Source organism: Chenopodium album, chromosome 2 (assembly GCF_948465745.1).
Source record: "Chenopodium album chromosome 2, dcCheAlbu1.1, whole genome shotgun sequence".
Taxonomy (NCBI): Eukaryota; Viridiplantae; Streptophyta; class Magnoliopsida; order Caryophyllales; family Amaranthaceae; genus Chenopodium; species Chenopodium album.
The window spans coordinates 86,042,707-86,061,188 of record NC_137835.1 but is presented as its reverse complement, the minus strand read 5'-3'; the positions used below and the strand labels follow the sequence as shown (position 1 = coordinate 86,061,188).

Genomic DNA, 18,482 nt, shown 5'->3' with positions numbered 1-18,482 from the left:
GGTCATTTTTTTTACTAATCACACCTATATTTCTTCTTATTTCCCTCTAATTTTCCTCCTACTAACTAACTTGGCTAATCATTTAATAATTAAAAATAATCTATAATCTATAATTAATACTAAAATATCAACCGCTGACATCATTCCTTTTTTCAAATTGTACATGTGTCAACTTCTCCTTCAATTTTTTCCCGCCTAAACTTTTTTTTTTTTCCAATTTTCATTACTTTTTTAATTTTTATTTTTAATTTTGAAAAGTTAATATTAACTACAACATACTTTTATACAATACATTATCTTAAGTTATATTCTTTCCAAAAAAAAAAAAAATTGTTACACATACATAATCTTAAAGAGAGCAAATATTAACCATGTATTTATTTGATTACTCCTTCTAATTACAAAGTCCACTAAATTTTGTTGTACACATAATTTTTCTTTTGATTATATTATTTTAATTTTTGCAGTTTTGTTTATTTTAATACAAAAAATTTACATATTTTGAGTGATAAATTGACTTAAAAATGTACACAATTATAAATTATATTTATAATATCCGTGCATCGCACGGGAGCTAATCTAGTTTATAATAAAGAAACCCACCACCATCTCCACCACAGCAATCACCCCCAAGCCCACCCGTCACCCCACAACTCCCCACCCCCACCTGCCACCCACAATTCCCTACCTTCCCTTTCCCCTTACTCCGACCCCCACAGCGAACCCAGCCAAACCCTAACCCACGACAACCCTCCTCCCTTCCCTTACCATGAAACAATCCCATCTTTTTCCCCCATCCCGAAACTGTATACATAAATTTATAGCTCATCTTTAAGAATGTAAGAATGACGTACACCATCGTTTTAATTCAAATATATATATATAAGCCACGTTTGATTACAATACGATACAAAAAAATGACGTGGTAGTAGAGAATGTGACCCCCGCTCTTTTTTTTTTATTCACGGTGAATTTAACTTTAGTATGATTAAATGAGATAATATCTTACATTATTTGGGTAATTTGGATGGAAAATAGATTCGATGACAATTGAGCTTCTTCATAGAAACTGACTGTAATTGGCAAAATTTCCTAACTTCTCAATTCATGAAATTGAGTTATGGAATAGTTTTGTCCCTCTCTATTCCACGTCTAAGCTTTCAAGTACTCCACACATACATAAATTTTCAAATACAAACTATGTAATAAAGTTCCATGCCATGCAATAGTTACAAGGATATGATCCTAAATTTAATAAGACCGAAACTATTGTCAAAATTTTGTTCAAGCCTTCAAGGAAATATAAAGTATGGAGCCACATTACTCACGTAGATGCACTCATGTGCAAAGCAAACAAGGAAGAATTGTAATACCCCGCATTTTTATACTTTTTTTTTATTTTAAATAACTATTTTGTGAGGTATTTAACTAATTTGAAATGAATTCTTTATGGCATTTTAATTATTTGTTTTAAATAAGTTTGGAAATATTTTATAAACGGAAGTTTTATTAAATAAATTATTTTATTAAGTGGGGATTTAATTTAGAAAAGTTTTATTTCAATAAAGTTTAATTAAGAAAGGGATTAGGAAAGAGCAAAAAGGGAAAGTTTAGGTAAGAAGGGTTTCTAGAGAAAGGGGTATAAATATGCAACACTTGGTTAATTTGCCCAGAGTGGAGAATACCCAAGGTAAACTTTCTCTCCCTTCTCCTTTATTTTTCTTTCCTTTTTTCCCCTTTCCCCTGGCCTTTTTCGGCACTCACCACGCCGGCCACCACCACCAGCAGCAGCGGCGACACCAGCAGCCCGACAGAAGTCGGTTGTGGTGCCGTGGCTGCTGTCTGGCCTCCCTTTTTGAAGAAAAAAAATTATTCCTTTTATTTTTCTTTTGTTTAAATCCTAGCTCTAATTATAAATTACAAGTTTTATGTTGATTTTATGATGATTGATATTAAGTATGGTGCAAATTAATTTTCAGATTTTTATTCTAATTAAAAAGCCCCAATTTTAAAACCCTAGATTTATAAATAATTGATTATTGAAGGAATATGATTTAGAGTGGTTTAAACCTTTAATTTAAGGGTTTTAAAGTATATTTACAGCAAGTTTTCATTAATTACTATTGCTAGAATTTTTGTTAGTATGCTAAAAATTATGTTTCTTGAAGAAATTTTGACTACCCATTAATTGGGATTAAAGTATAAGGTTTTAAATTAATTTTCAGCTTGTTTTAATTAAATTATGAGTGGTTTGATAAGAGTATATATTGTTGGAAATTTGTGTGGAGTATATTTTAACGCCATGTTATGATTTTGGTTTGTAGGAGACTTTGAAGTGAGTGATTTCTATTAGTCATGGCGATTTTAAGATCGTATTCAAAGTACTTTCGCGTACTTACCATATTTTTGATGATGTAGTAACATGCTAGGCTTGATTAATTAATCCTAAGTAGTATCATACTAGATTATGATTGGAAATTGTGATTTGGTTGATATTGGTGATTGAAATTATGAAGCACGATTTATTTGTGATGGATTAATGGTTTGAAAATAATTGTTTGACATGTTGAATATGAACCACACTTTTATTTATGGCATGATAGAAAGCATGTTTAATTAAACTAAATATTTAATTTAGTTTGGAATATTAAAAGGGGATTTTATTATGGTTCATATAATTTTTATTGATGCTATAAGCATGAGAAAGAAGCTATTTAAGTGTCTTTATACACGAAGATTAAATTATATTATTGGTGCCTTAGTGCACTTAAGGTATTTCTAACACCGAGGGATAGGAATTGTGGCGCATTACGCGTTTAAGGTGTCTTTGACACCGAAGTAAATTTAAAAAGGGTTCAACATTAAATATTATGTGGTCACTAATTATTCAAAAATTAAATTGGAATGTTTGATTGTTTGAATAATTATTATAATTGAATGATTATGGTTTGAGAGTTATCACCAAGTTTAATAATATGTAAATAACGTAAAATGAAAGAGATTACGCACCAAAACTCTTGGAACGTATACACTATGATCATATGGGGGGAGTTACGGGGTTTTATATTTAACCATAACTTCTACTGGGACTATTTTTTATTTATTTATTTTTTTTATAACAATCCCACTAATAGTATTTACTTTACCAAAACAATTTCATGATTAAATAATGACTTCGGTAATACAATAATTAGTCCCTTAATAATTACAAATTCATGTTGATATTGCACAAAAAAAAAAAAAAAAAAAAAAAAAAAAAAAAAAAAACACATTTATGTTGATAGTATTTTATAAGATTTAGGATAATTCTTTTAAGAAGATTAACCAATCTAACCACTTTTAACCCAAAAAAAAAAAAAAAGTACAACAACTACTGTAATAAAAAAAATTATTACACTAAACACCATGAAGGTATAATTAGTTATCCTTCAACTCCAAAATTATTCTCAATTTTAAAGCAAGTTATAATACACTCAGCTCTGAAATTGACATGGGTACTTATCTTTAAATAAAAAAAATTGATGAAAATGAAGTTGTTCTTCTCCATGTCGAAGATCAAAGATTTGTTTTTGTTTTTTTTTTTTTTGGATTCTTGTTAATGATAATTGTTATTGTAATCCGTTTACCCCTTTTCACTGCTTAATTTTCTATAATTAAATTTGGGGGTTACTAAATGTCACAATAGAATTACTTAGGGCGCGATATTAAATGACTCATCTATCCTTATAAATTTCATGTTTGACAATTGACATCATTCAATTTTTCTCACCAACCATACTCCTTCCACCACCATCACCCTAAACACCATCACCACCACCACCCTAAGTTCGCCGGAATCACCATCACCTTAAACACCACCACCATCACCACCCTAAGGTCGCCGGAATCATCCAATTTTCTCACTATCTATCACACCAAATCAACCACTTATCATACCAAATCAACCTGAAAAAGGATGAGGCTGACGACAATGGAATCACGGTGTGGGAAGGGGGTTCGTTTGCCGGGAAATGTGGGAAAAACGCCGGCCAATTCGTCGGTAATTAGTTTTTTTATTTTTTAATTTTCGCATAGATTCGCATAGTCGCGTGCTATATGCGACTCCACCACGGCATAGTCGCATATAGCGTGCGACTTAGCCACGGTACAATCACATATAGCACGCGACTCTACCACGGTGTAGTCGCATATAGTAGGCCTAAACAAAACTATCCGAGAATCCGAAAATCCGGTAATCCGATCTGCTACCGATCTGAATTCTTGGATATCCGATCTGAAAAAGCGGATATCAAATGCGGATTTGGATATTAATTTTCAAAATTTCGGATATCCAATATCCGAAATATAAAGCCTAAAATAGTGAAAGATATATAAATTTTTTAATTTGTTCATATAAAACTAACCTTGTATTATTAACTTATTATAATATTCTTAATATATTTGATGATAATATTTATTGCAAAAGGACTACTATTATATTAAAATATGTTATACAACTTAGCGATAAAAAATCGGTAAAATTAGTGAAATTTAGAAACTAGTCATAACAATTTTACTCAATATTGGATAATGGATATCCAAAGCATCCGATCCGAAAATTTTGGATATCCGAATATCAATTTATGATATCCGAGTATTCGGATATCCAATCCGTGAACAGGACTAGCATATAACATGCGACTATGCCATGGTATAGTCGCATGCTATATGCGACTACACCAATATGCGACTACACCGTGGTATAGTCGCATATATCATGTGACTACACCGTGATATAGTCGCATATAACATGCGACCGGGTACAACGGAAATTGAAAATTAAGTCCGACATATATCTGACTCGACGGCGTCGACGATTCGTCGTCCCCACGCACCAAGTGCCTCCAATATGAACGTCGACCTTCGTCGACTCATTTTATATGTCGTGGGTGGTGGACCATCCAAGGTGGAGTTGTGGTGTGTGATGGTCAAGGTAGAGTCGTGGTGGACCATCAAGGTGGAGTTGTGGTGGTGGAACAGTCAAGGTGAGTGGTGGTATGGGTGGTGGAGCTAATGGTCAAGGTGGAGCTAAGACAAAGTTAGTAGATAATAATGGTTGGATTGTTATGTAATTTTCAAAATTATAAGGGGCATGAAAGTCTTATAATACTATAGCTTGAGTAATTTCATTGTGGCAAATAGCAATTCACTTAAATTTTGCTTATTAATTTTTGGAGAGAGGGCGATTTGTTGCTGTGATATTTGGGCATTTGTGTAATTATGCAACTGATATTTGGAGCGTTTTCAAAATAAGCTAATTCATATCAATAAGCTATTGTAATCTGATGCTTACCAAACACCTCAATTAGATGATTGGTTTGGTCAAACCCTCTAATTGTGCTGAATAAGCTCTTTTTTTTTGGCTCAAAACGCTAATAGCCAAACACGGCCAATAAATTATTAGCCAAATTTTAAATGATTGTAATTGACAAATTTTCCTAAAATAAATAAAAATACTGCACTCTTTTTTATGAGAGACAGCAGGACCAAATGAGGCCAATAATGAAGAATGAGTGTAGCCGAGGGTGACTGTGAAAGGTTGCGATGAGAGGAGCCGTCAGCCGTGAAAATGGCTGTGTGTTAATAATGTAAAAGGAAGAAAAAAAAAAAAAGAAAAAAAAGTCCATTGGTGGAGATGGATGAGGAGGGAGATTGGGGTGCGGAGGAATCGAGACTACTACTATCCAGATCCACCCACTCCGATTGTCATCTTCATGATCCTAATCCTGACGATGAATTGCAATTTCAGGAAATAAAAAGACCCATGGCGAAGTCACTCCATAGATGTAAAACAGCCCCAGCAAAGGATATGGCCGCAGTGGTTCGTGAGCTTCAAGCGAAATACACAGCAACTGGCGGTGGCGGTGATGTTGGTGGTAAAGCTGAAGTCGAGGAGGAGAAAGACGAAGATGAAGATGATGACGATTCCTCGGGTACGAGGACGGTGATGGTGAGACAAGCAGGTATACTACTGATAATATACTTAGTCATGGGTGTTTTGGTGTATCAACTCAACAAGGATCAATTTTCAAGAGGTGAAGGAGGTGTAGAGACTCATCCAATTGTTGATGCTCTCTACTTCTGCATCGTCACAATGTGTACCATCGGCTACGGTGATATTACTCCTCTCACTCCTTTTACCAAACTGTTTTCCTGTCTCTTTGTACTTGTTGGCTTTGGTTTCATCGACATTCTCCTTTCTGGAGTACTCAATTATGTGCTTGATCTCCAGGAGCAGAATATCCTCTCTGATATACTTCATCATCAGACTAATAATGTTAATAATCCGAATCTGAGTCATAATCGCAATCCCCCTTTCCTCCGCTTCCTCACCCTCAGGCTCGTAGATGTTCAGAAAGGTCGCATGAGAATCCGTCTCAAAGTTGGTCTAGCACTGCTGGTCCTTATCCTATGCATCGGTGTTGGAACTCTCTTCTTGTATTTTGTTGAGCAATTGTCTTTGGTTGACTCCCTTTATCTATCTGCCCTTTCCGTTACTACCGTTGGCTACGGCGATAAAGCCTTCATCACCCTCTCCGGCCGCCTTTTCGCTTCTGTTTGGCTCCTCCTTTCCACTTTGGCTGTCGCCCGCTCCTTTCTCTTCCTTGTTGAGGCTCGCATTCACAAGCGTCAACGTACCATTGCCAAGTGGGTTCTCCAAAGGGACATTACTCCTCTTGACCTCTTTGCTGCCAACATCAATAATAACGATTTCATCAAGTATGACCATCTCCTTTTTTTTTTCTAAAACTGTATACAAGTAGTATATTTCTCTAATCTTTACAATATAATAATTAATAGATGTATATTGTATTATAGCAGAATTGTTCACTGAGTGGTAAAATCAGGAACCAGAAAAGAACAGTAGCAGAGCACTTTAACACCTCTTTATCATGTCATGAATAGAACCCATGTAAGCAAGACAACACATACTCGTGTGAAGTGATGAGGTCCTTGCTCAGGAGTCTAAATAAACCTGATTTATCACTATATTACGAGTAGTATTTAGACCTCAGTTGATAATTGGGCAGTCATCATCCATAATCTAATAAGTGGCCAATTTGCCATACAAATTTTCCATTTTACAAATGTGTAAAAGCTATTAAGCTCAATCATCATTATTACTCAATCCTTGGGCATCCTTGAGTCCATGACTGTTGATGGACTTTTTACGTAGTGTTGTGTAAAGGGTTGTGCTTCACAAAAGCTCATGGTTTGTTTACTGGGTTTAGCTATTTGGCCTATATCTATACAGTCTTTGGGAGCTATGTTTATGGTCTACAAGTAACTAAATTTGGATTTTCCAATGTGTGTCATCAAAATTATCTATTAATTATACTATGCATGTATCTGGCAATCTGAAGTTGAGAAGAACCACTGATCCCCCATAATTACCTTTACGCGCAGCAAATCAGAATATGTTATCTTCAAGCTTAAAGAGATGGGAAAGATTGTAGAGCAGGACATATCACAGATTTGCCATCAGTTTGAAAAGCTTGATTCCAACAACATGGGAAGGATTACGCTGCCTGATCTATTGCAAAGTCGCCCTTTTTCGTGAAAGCAGAAGGTTTGGCCTGAAAAGCATTGCAAGAGAGTTGTTATGAGGGTGTAAGCAACATTTGCAACCTATAAATTCATGGTTTTATTTTTTAATGGTATCTCTGGAATTATGCATATATACAGGGGACTTACTGATTATCCTCATTTATAGAAATCTCTGTCCTGTAGACTTGTATATTGTGTCCAGAACAACGTAGAAATACTAAATATTGTATATTCTAAACAGGTTACCTAGTACATCATTGTCAATAATCACTAGGCAACATTGAGATCACATGAAAATGTGCAAACTCTTGAAATTATTGCATGGTTTCCTACTTTCCTGTGTACAATTGTGACGCAATTTCTTTATTAATGTAACTAATCTTGATGAAATCAATGTAAAATGGTGTATATATGTTTTGTTTAATTATAAGCCTGAAGCTCTCCTTAAATTTGGTACACAGATTACTTAATACTTGGTTCACTGTAAGTTATCAAGTCTAGTGAATAACTTAGGTTATTTTCTGTGAAAAAAATCTATTTTAATTCCTTACTGTCTGTGTTAAACTTGCTTTCCTTCTTAATAATTTTATTTGCGTACTTGACTTCAGTTTGGTCTATGGTTAAGTTTCCTCAATTTGCTATTATAGTTTGATGCTGATATTTTCTCCTTTCTTTGCAGTATAATTGCTTCACTCTTCAGCATTAGCTGTAGATATTTAATTGTTGGAGTGTGGACACTATTCCCACCTCAAGTCTGATTATAATACATGTCCTAGAAGTCTTTAGATGGATTAAATCTGTTCCCATTACAAATGTATTGGGAGCTACTCCAATTCACCTGTTGCAGAAGAAATCCTATGAATAAAGGAAGTCATGTTCATCACGGGAATCATAGGAATATTATAATTCTGAAGACTAAAGGGGATATCTATGAGCCTATGATGGCCAATGCTCATAAATCCTTGCCAGGTTGGTTCTTTATTTAGTCCTTCATTAAGCGACATGAAGTACATTATATCTCAAAATGGTTTTAGATGGTGATAGGAATTGTAGCATTTGGTTTATCTTAATATAAGATGTCTTGAATATGAGCCAAAATAGTGGGGGTATTTCATTTTCAACTTGCATATAAAGGAAACTAGAATATGTGTTAGGCACAAGAGATATAGCATGGGTTAATTATATATTACTAGTTAGGGAGAGGATCTGCAATTTTTTTAGGGTGCTTGATCCTCACAACTTTAGGATGGGAAGGCAATCAAAGATTCAAAGCTATAGGAACACCATTCTTAATTTTGTTATTTAGGTGTTGAGACTCTACTATTCTCACATCTACCTTGTGCAAATTCTGGTTTTTATGAAATTGTTTGGAAACTTGATATCTGCATTATGTACAAGGGATATTTATGTATAATTATATTTTACTAGTTAGGATTATTTGAAGTGAGACTAAATGATAACCATTGCGGATGTTTGTGTATAATTGTGTATATGGTTGCTACCTTCTGTAAATTAGTGCAAAGCTAGAATTACAGCATTATTGCCATGCATATGTACCAGCAATATGTGGGACATTGACCATTTTAGTTAAATGGATGCAACTGTGAATTGTTGTCCTTGTGTTCTTCCAAAATCTTGGTTACCCTTATTTTTTTTCTTGCAAGATCTGAAAGGCAATCCAGAATCAATTATGGTCCAGGTGGCTCTGGCGGTAAGCTAGAAAGAGGGTGATCTGAAGTTCATAGATCCTTCGAGTCATGTAAACTCAAATAACAGGACCTCACACACCTAATTTTTTCTGAGAACCTTGGCCATCCTCATGTTATTTGGTTTATTGTCTACCTGTCGAATAGCATGCCATATGCTGAAGGTATTCCTCTCTCTCTCTCATTTTGTTACTCCTTTGTAATTAATAGTTATATTTGTTCAGTACCTTATATTAATTGATGAGGAGAGGATTGAAAAATAAAAATCACTTGCTTTTATAGAGGTCTTTTATGTTTTTTTGGTACTATATTGGTCCATTCTTGGTCCCATTTTGTCAACTTATTTGGATTATTTTAGGCAATAAAAGTTATGAACTTATACGAAGTATAAGTCTTGATGTAGTAAAAATAAGGTCTTGCAAAATCCATAAGTTGAATAAAAATATAGCCTTAAGATATAAACTAATTTGGGTTGTAGGGAGTAGGCTAGCAGCAAATGTGTTTGGCAGCATGTGTATATGTATGTATGCGTTTTGGTTTTTTAAAACGGTTTAATACTAGAAAAGAATACAAACACTAAAGATTGCTTTTAGGGTAATTGAATTGAGGGTACCAATGTAAAATCTGAATGACTGAAATGTTTTGAGCATATTGATGGGTTGGATATTACTATGCACTCCGTAGTAGTTATCATGTGCTATTTCTGAAAGATGAGCCGCACTCTTTACTATTCTTCATCTCCCTTGACCCTTGGGTAATTGTGATAAATTAGTTTTGTTAAGAGCATTGATTTGTATGACTGTATGTGGAAGTACGAGCTAATGGACTTGCAGGACGAAAAACTTGTACCAAACATAGATTTGGTATGGAGATGAATATGGAAATGACGTGTTTGTTTGATAACCACCTGAGTCAGTGAAGATCTTACGATTTGGTAGGAGATGGTGTGTTTGTTTGTTAACCACCTGAGTCAGTGAAGATCTTACCTTCCTTTGCCATGTAACTCCACACGTGAAGCTTTGAAAGCTTATGTGTACCCTTGCTTAATCCAAGCTGATTCTTTTGAATAGAAGTGCAACTGATACACAATGTGAAGTGACAGTGTTAAAAGTAGTAGTGCAGCCAAAATCCTTTTACTGCATTTAAGGGAGCGGCGCCCTGAGAGGCTAAGAAGCAGAGCTGGTTATAAATAAGTGTCAGAAGCAGAGCTGTGAAGCTTTAGATGATCACCAATTTTTACCCTACAGCCTACTAAAAAATACAATAGGGATTTTGCAACTTGTGAGCTGGTTGACATAGGACGATAGGAGTTTAAGGAATTGAGGTGTAGTTTGGTTCACATGGGAATAAAAAATTTCCATGAATGGCAAAGTTTTGGGAATTTCCTAAAATTATTTGGTTAATTTCAAGGGAAGTAACTTCATATACTTCCTCCGTTTCACATTAGTTGCAACACTAGGCTTGACTCATAGTTTAAGAAAATTAAAGATTAGACTTGTAGCCTTATTACTACCTCCGTTAAATATTCTGTGCAACTTTATAATTTTTTATCTATCTCAAATAATTCCCCAAAATTGCACATAATGTTTAACGGAGGTAGTATATACTAGACCTGACAAATGGGTCATTCGGGTCGGGTCATTTCGGGTCAGCTAACATCCGATTCGGGTATGGGTTGGGTCAGGTCGATTCGGGTTTCAGGTCTACTTCGGGTCAGGAATCGGGTCGAGTCAATTTCGGGTCGGGTATGTTCGGGTCGGGTCAATTTCGAGTCAAGTATGTTCGGGTCATATTCGGGTCAGGTCAAAATCTGTTCAGGTCATGTTCGGGTTGTTTCATTTGTGAATCAGCTCAAATCAATAATTTTATACGCTGTATATATTTTGTTATTGTTATAACAACACTATCAATTCAGTTTATGAGCTTATCTATGATTAAAAATGAACAATTTAAGTGTACAAGACATTTTAAGTTCAATTATAAGGTAATTTAAGTTCAGGACATTTCGGGTATCGGGTTCGTTCGGGTCAACTTCGGGTATCGGATCTGTTCGGGTCAAACAATTCGGGTCAATTTTCAGTTGGGTCAACTTCGGGTCGGGTCAGTTCGGGTGTCGGGTCAGGATCGGGTCAACTCCATTTTCGGGTCATTTTTGGGTCGAGTCAATTTCGGGTTTCGGGTCATTTTTGGGTCAATGTTTTTGGGTCAATTTCGGGTCATGGGTCGGGTCATTCGGGTCAGGTCATTGGGTATGGGTCAGGATTGCCAGGTCTAGTATATACTACGTATAAAGTATTGTTAATACAGATAGAAATAATAATTAGGGCTGGCAATCCCTGACCCTACCTGATAACCCGAACGAACCCGACCCGAAGTTACTGAGAGAAACCCGAACCCGACCCAACCCGAATAACCCGAATTCGACCCGATTTGACCAAATTTTCATATTTCTTAATAATATTTAGTTTTACACTATTTTTTTTTTTTATTGTTTTTAAGTATAACTCGAAATCAACCCGAAATCTGACCCGAACCCGACCCACTGACCCGAATTGCCACCCCTAATAATAATAATAATAAAGTAGTGTGGGTGGGGTTGGTAAGAAAGAGAATTAATAAAATATTTATGAAAGTGGGGTTTGTAGGAAATATAAATTATAATGGTGTAATCTTTCCAAATATAATAGTGTTGCAACTAAAGTAAAACAGCTAAAAATAGAAAGTGTTGCAACTAATGCGAAACAGAGGAAGTAGGAATTACTACTATTTTTTTTTTATTAGCAGTAGGAATTACTACTCACATAAGGAGATTAGGTAAGTAATATATATATATATATATATATATATATATATATATATATATATATATATATATATATATATATATATATATATATATATATATATATATATATTTTGAACAAAGGTAAGTAAATTCTTATAATTTGTGAAAAGTGTAAATTCCTAAGAAGTTTTTTGAGGCTTACCATCGGTAAAAACATCTACAGATGTTAGAAAAACCCTCTAAAGGGAGAAACCCTTTCAAATCCCTATCTTTTCTAATTGTTTTGTAACACCTCAACTACCCTCACTTATTTGTATCATAAAGTTAATTAATTGACCTAAAATTATATGCTGGTAAAAGTGTAGCTTTTTTATTTTTTTAAAAAAGGGGTCTTCAAAAACAAAAGAGAGAAAATATATACTCTGTACAATAGTAAATTATTAGAGGACAACTCAACTAGATGCGTATACGCAATGCCAATTGACCAGATTGGTAAATAAAAAAGACCCTTAGCGACAATTTGGTAAAAAAAACTTACTCCGGCGAAAAATTGGTAAAAAAACTAACCTTAAACGACAATTTGGTAAATAAAATAATCTCAGGCGACACTGAACCCAAAAAATACAAAAATTTTCGATAAATTACTCGCGAATGCTTAATATAGTTTGTTTTTCTTGTTATTTTACCAACCCTTTTTTACGGAAATTACAATTTGAAGAAAAAAAACGTTAAATATCAATTTTCACTTAAGTTTCATACCCCTTATTAACGAAATTTTTTTAAAAAGGGGTTGGAAATAAAAAGGGATGACATGTAAATTCAATATTTTAAATGGAAAAAATAAATTTAAGAACACAAAAACAAATTAAAATAGGATTTTTAAAGAGTTTGTCGGGAAAAAAATAGATTTTTTTGGTCAAAATATTGCCGGAGTTTATTATTTTTACCAAATTGTCGCACATTGTTAGCTTTTTTTACCAAACTATCGCCGGAGTAAGTTTTTTTTACCAAATTATCGCTAGAAGTCTTTTTTATTTACCAATCTGGTCAATTGGCCCGCTATTGCGCCTTTTCACATTAGAGCCTATTAAGCTAGAAATGTGGACGCAGCTTGGGCCCCATCATATCCGACGTGTGGAGGAGATTTGAAGCCGTGGTATTTGTTTATGTTGGTTCTAATACCATATTAGATGATCAACTCAGTAAAAAATGTAAGCAAATGGTTGAACCATTGAATCGGTTTGTATACTCTATTTATATTACTTCCTCCGTTTTTATTTTATTGCACCATTAGGACTTTTACACTATTCACTTAATCTTCTTTGACCATCATTTGTAATTTATCCATTCGGAAAAATATAGTCATGTGTGATCTAGTTAGATTCGTCTCGAAATCTTCTTTTCAAATATCAATTTTTTATAATTTTTACAAAAGTATAATTGAAGGTATTAATAGGTAAAACAATGCATTGACAAACCTGAAATCCCTCATGGTGCAATAAAAAAAAGAACGGAGGAAGTATAATAAATGGCAGAAAGAAGGGAGAGTACTGGAATAGTAGTAATTATGAAGAAAGTTTAAATGGAGGAATTGGAAAATCATGGGAATTTGCAAATGTATGAGTTGTTTGGTTGACAATTAAAAGTGTAAATGAGGGAATTGCAAATTCATGGGAATGATGACCTTCCCACAAAACATGAAGTTAATTACCTACCCTCTAGGTAACTCTAAATCTCCATGATTTGCAACTTCTTTTATCCCAACCAAACAAGTTAAGACAATTGTTAGGTATTTAATTTCCGTGGAAAGTAAATTTCCTTATCAAACAAACAACACCTAAAAAAAACAGTGAAAGCAAAGATACAAGGCATAAAGTTAGGGACCAGTGAGGTTAGTGAGAGTACCTCATCCGTTACGAGTCCCAAATCATCAGATACAACTTACAAGGACGACACTCAGACGCAAATGAAGTAAATGTTTTGAAACTTACTTTTTCCAAACCTTTCTTTTCGCTTCCAATCCAAAATTATGCAAGATTACAACTTACTTCAATCATCCCTTTTTACTTTTGTAGCATACTCATTTTTAATAATGATCACAAAATATTATATGCATTATAGGAGTAATAAGCACTTTTTCCTTCTCTTCTTTTTCCGCGAAATCTCTGCTTCTTAGCCTGCTTTTAGACATTTACCACACTTTCTGATTCTAGATACTCTTCTCATTCTATGCATTTTTGTAAAAGTATAACTGTGACAATAAATGTATACAATAATTGATTATTAATTGAGATGAATCAAATAAGACTAAATGGGAAGAACAAAAAGGTTTGAAAGAAATACAAGTACGAGTATTAAATATACAGTATACTCCAAATCTAAATTATTCAGTGTTAAAGTTGCATGATAATGTAATTGACATTAGAAATATGGAGCAATTTCTTTTCTTGGGATGCTAAATATCTGAAATCAAAAATAAAAAGAATTGTCACTTTGTCAGTAAATGCTCCCTTCACAATCTGAGCTGAAGCATAAAATTAAAACTCTACTCGCCAAGGAACGTATATATTCTCTTAAATACTAGTGAGTACTTACCTTATGAAGAGGGGGTTTTGTGCTTTACCAATACCAGTTGGCAGTAGTAGTAGTTGTTCCTTTATATATCTATGTTCTTGTCTTTCTCTTAATTAATAATTCTTCTACTTAAATAGTTGGTTGTACTGTGAGCTGTTGCAAATCAGTCAACTAAAGATAAAAGAAGAAAAAAAGGGAAGATTAATTGTTGATGGAAATGAGTAAAGAGGTAAGAGTGTTGTTAGTAATGATGGTAGCAGCCATTTTGTTAGGCTGCAGCTGCAGATGCAGTGTGAATGCAGGAAACATTGAAAAGGAAAAATCGGCAGTGGGGGATCCAGGAATGAAGAGGGACGGACTGAGGGTTGCTTTTGAGGCCTGGAACTTCTGCAATGAAGTTGGTCATGAAGCCCCTGCCATGGGTAGCCCTCGAGCGGCCGACTGCTTTAATTTCATCCCCAAAGCTTCTATCAGCAACAAAATCCAAAGTGGAGGAAGTAATAGGTCCTTTGAAATTCAGCACAAAGTGACAGAAGCACACAACAAGCTTGGGGTGGGAATGCCTTTTCCAGGGTTGACAGCAGAAGCTCTGACTAATGCAGATCTGTATGCAGCCCAAAAGGAGCTATATTTGGGAAGCTTATGCGAGGTTAAAGCCGAGGCCGAAGCCCCGTGGCAATTCTGGATGGTTATGCTGAAGAATGGCAACTTTGACAGTAATTCAGGTCTATGTCCACAGAATGGGAAAAAGGTTGGTCCATTTTATACACCTCCAGGCAGGTTCCCTTGCTTTGGAGCTGGGTGCATGAACCAACCTTCCTTTCACCATAACCCAACCTCATCTCATGCTAATGACTCTGATATAGCCACCATGACGGGTGGCTTCCGGGGTACCTATGACTTAGATTCCGATATCAGCAATGTCGTGGACGTGGGCGTGGGAGTCTCTTATTATGAAGTTACTTGGAAGAAGCAACCTGAACAGGGGAGCTGGTCTTTCAAACATAAGCTTAAAACTTCCAAAAAGTATCCGTGGCTTATGCTGTACCTCAGGGCTGATGCAACTCAAGGATATTCTGGAGGTTATCACTATGACACCAGAGGAATGCTCAAAACTGTAAGTATTTTTTTTATTTATTTTATTTTATTTTATTTTATTTTGGTCCTGCATCAATTCAGGGTTTCCACTCCATCTCTATGAAAACAAGTAAATTTTTGGCCAGTAGAAAAAAAAATCTTCTAGTAGTGACAAAATTAAGTGAAAATGTGATATTTCAACTGGATCCCGTCCCTACATGTGCTGTGGAAACATCAATAATTTGACTAGGTTTGCAAGATCCATGTGATTCCACCAAATAAAGTTTTGCTAAATTCCCCAGGTTTTGAAATCTGTTTTGACTCTTGGTTTTGCCGGCGATTATTTTGACAACCTCTATTAATTCCACTCTTAGCTCTGATCACTGTAATATATTTAAAAAAAAAAAAAAAAAAAAATCTGATTACTGTTTTTATGGTTCTCTGTGTTGACAGTCTTGACACTATTGTCAATACCCCACCAAACAAAACTTGGGGATTTATCTTAAAGTCGCAAACTCGAATCCTTCCAAGTCCCAGCATAGGTTGCACAAGAACGGGTATTGACACGGATACGAAAAAATGTCTATCTTAAAATAAGGGACACGGATACGGGATGTTAAAATTCATATCATACATTTAAAAAAAAGAATTTGATCATATATGTATCACTCTATCCTCCCAACATAGGTTGCACAAGAACGGGTATTGACACGGATACGAAAAAACATCTATCTCAAAATAAGGGACACGGATACAGGATGTTAAAATTCATATCATACATTTTAAAAAAAGAATTTAATCATATATGTATCACTCTATCTTCTTATTAGATCATACCATGAAGGCACTTTTATATATATATCATACTTTACTTAAATTTTCTTATTAAAAAAAAGTTGAACAACTAATATAATAGTAGGGATACGTCGTCGTGTGTCCCACATGAACACAACATTTGGATGAAGTATCCATGTAACCTAGGTCCCAACTATATGTGCTTAGAGAGATCTTTTAGCTTTCTTACTTCTAATTTTACAAGTGTCAAATTGTCAATACTCCGACTAGTGATAACTCATAAGATTTAAAACACCCCCCACCCTCTCTCAAAATCTATTTTATGATTTGTATGTTTTGTTTTGTTATTAGATTTTTGTTTTGTTTATTTTTTTTTATTAAAAATTTTTTGTTTTACTTTGACATACACGTTTGACATATATACAAAATTTTAGTCTATTTAGGTAGATTTTGCTCACGTGGATCCCACCTTGACCAGGCCATGTGTTAATTTTGTTCCATGTTGTATTAAGTTCTTATACTAGTTGCCACAATTACAATCATTGACATTATAACTAGGCCACTAACTACAATTAAAAGAGTAATACATATAACGTTTCCTGCATGCAGCTTCCAGTATCCCCAAACTTTAAAGTGAAAATGCATTTGGATATAAAGCAAGGCGGAGGAGCAAAGAGCCAATTCTACTTGATTGATATCGGAAGCTGCTGGAAAAACAACGGAAAACCATGCAATGGGGATGTGCTCACTGATGTTACTAGATATAGTGAGATGATCATTAACCCTGAAACCCCCGCGTGGTGCAGCCCTACTAGCATCAAGTCCTGTCCACCCTACCACATTACTCCCAACAACACCAAGATTCCCAGGAATGACACTGCCCACTTTCCCTATGGCGCCTACCATTACTATTGTCGACCTGGGAATGCTGAGAACCCTGATCAACCATCTGACTCATGTGACCCTTACAGCAATCCTCAGTCACAAGAGATACTCCAGTTGCTGCCTCATCCTATTTGGGCTGAATATGGATATCCTACCAAGCCAGGCCAAGGATGGGTTGGCGATCCTACTACTTGGGTGTTGGATGTTGGCGGCCTTTCTAGTAGGCTCTACTTCTACCAGGTTATCATGATTTCTTCAACTGCAGTGTTTAATTAGTGTATGCAGTAATTTGCTCTTTGTTTTTCTGGTTGTTGCTAACAAATTGCCATTCTCTATGCATATCAGGACCCTGGTACACCTCCAGCTAAAAGAGTATGGACTTCAATTGATATGGGTACTGAAATTTTTGTCAGTGACAAAGAGGAGGTGGCAGAATGGACAGTCAGTGACTTTGATGTCATTATCACTTGATAAACAGGAGCTAGGAAATCTGCTTCTAAGGCTTTGTGCGATGGTAGCGCAGGGTGTAGAGTGAAAATACCGTAGGTAATATATTAAGTGCAATCCACAAGCCATAAAGGGCAGGGTATAACCGTCATTTGACACATGAATCTACTGTGATCTGTGGCCATGCCTTTAATTGTAAAATTGACAGAAATGTGACTTGTTTCTCTACTGTGAGCTTTTCTTCAATCTAAAAGGAGATCTAGCATCTGCTCTTTTATTCAAATATATACTCATGGTCTCATACATTATCTTTTTTTCTTTCCTAATTTTGCAGCAAATTACTAACTGGTTTACCATGTGGAGAAGCAACATGAAATCAACCTCTATAATTTTCTAATATATAAAGCATAAGAGAAAAGCAGAAAACATTATGTTGTTCTCTTGTATTGGGAGCAGGAAGCCAAGGTTTGTAGATTGTAGGCAAGTTAAGAATGCCCCTGAATGTACTGTTCCAAAAATTAGATTCAAGAAGTTTAAATCTTACTGGAGTAAATTCTCATACTTAATATATGTAACCGTGAGCTCAATCGAGCTGCTGTTTTTGATTAGAAAACATAGTCGAATGA

At 35.0% G+C, this 18,482-nt stretch overlaps 2 protein-coding genes across 6 annotated transcripts; both read left to right on the top strand.

The window, feature by feature from the left end:
* The first annotated feature begins 5,471 nt into the window (after window positions 1–5,471).
* Window positions 5,472–8,395, top strand: LOC145605530 (two-pore potassium channel 5-like). Of its 2 annotated transcripts, XR_014105090.1 has the most exons (3): window positions 5,472–6,759; window positions 7,447–7,650; window positions 8,267–8,395. XR_014105090.1 is itself a non-coding variant. In XM_081661602.1 (2 exons), the coding sequence occupies exons 1-2, from the start codon at window positions 5,675–5,677 to the stop codon at window positions 7,598–7,600; spliced, it is 1,239 nt and encodes a 412-aa protein (XP_081517728.1). In that variant the 5' UTR covers window positions 5,473–5,674; the 3' UTR covers window positions 7,601–7,977. The 2 variants fall into 2 exon arrangements, 1 of the variants encoding a protein (XP_081517728.1); XM_081661602.1 differs by lacking the exon at window positions 8,267–8,395 and having other exon boundaries at window positions 5,473–6,759; window positions 7,447–7,977.
* Window positions 8,396–8,420: 25 nt separating this feature from the next.
* LOC145605502 (uncharacterized) lies at window positions 8,421–18,141 on the top strand. Of its 4 annotated transcripts, none has more exons than XM_081661591.1 (5): window positions 8,421–8,556; window positions 9,252–9,457; window positions 14,925–15,769; window positions 17,134–17,649; window positions 17,755–18,141. In XM_081661591.1, exons 2-5 carry the CDS (start codon window positions 9,442–9,444, stop codon window positions 17,878–17,880), a joined length of 1,503 nt encoding a protein of 500 aa, XP_081517717.1. In that variant the 5' UTR covers window positions 8,421–8,556; window positions 9,252–9,441; the 3' UTR covers window positions 17,881–18,141. The 4 variants fall into 4 exon arrangements, with proteins under 4 accessions (XP_081517717.1, XP_081517702.1, XP_081517710.1 ...); XM_081661576.1 differs by having other exon boundaries at window positions 14,913–15,769; XM_081661584.1 differs by having other exon boundaries at window positions 8,463–8,556; window positions 9,261–9,457; window positions 14,913–15,769.
* Window positions 18,142–18,482: the final 341 nt, after the last annotated feature.

Excerpts from the sequence above, each read along its gene's own strand:
- LOC145605502 (XM_081661568.1), top strand. The coding sequence starts at position 14,864 with ATGGAAATGAGTAAAGAGGTAAGAGTGTTGTTAGTAATGATGGTAGCA. Across the intron at positions 15,770-17,133 it reads CCAGAGGAATGCTCAAAACT|CTTCCAGTATCCCCAAACTT; the intron begins GTAAGTATTTTT and ends TCCTGCATGCAG. Across the intron at positions 17,650-17,754 it reads GTAGGCTCTACTTCTACCAG|GACCCTGGTACACCTCCAGC; the intron begins GTTATCATGATT and ends TATGCATATCAG.
- LOC145605530 (XM_081661602.1), top strand. The coding sequence starts at position 5,675 with ATGGATGAGGAGGGAGATTGGGGTGCGGAGGAATCGAGACTACTACTA. Across the intron at positions 6,760-7,446 it reads AATAATAACGATTTCATCAA|CAAATCAGAATATGTTATCT; the intron begins GTATGACCATCT and ends CTTTACGCGCAG.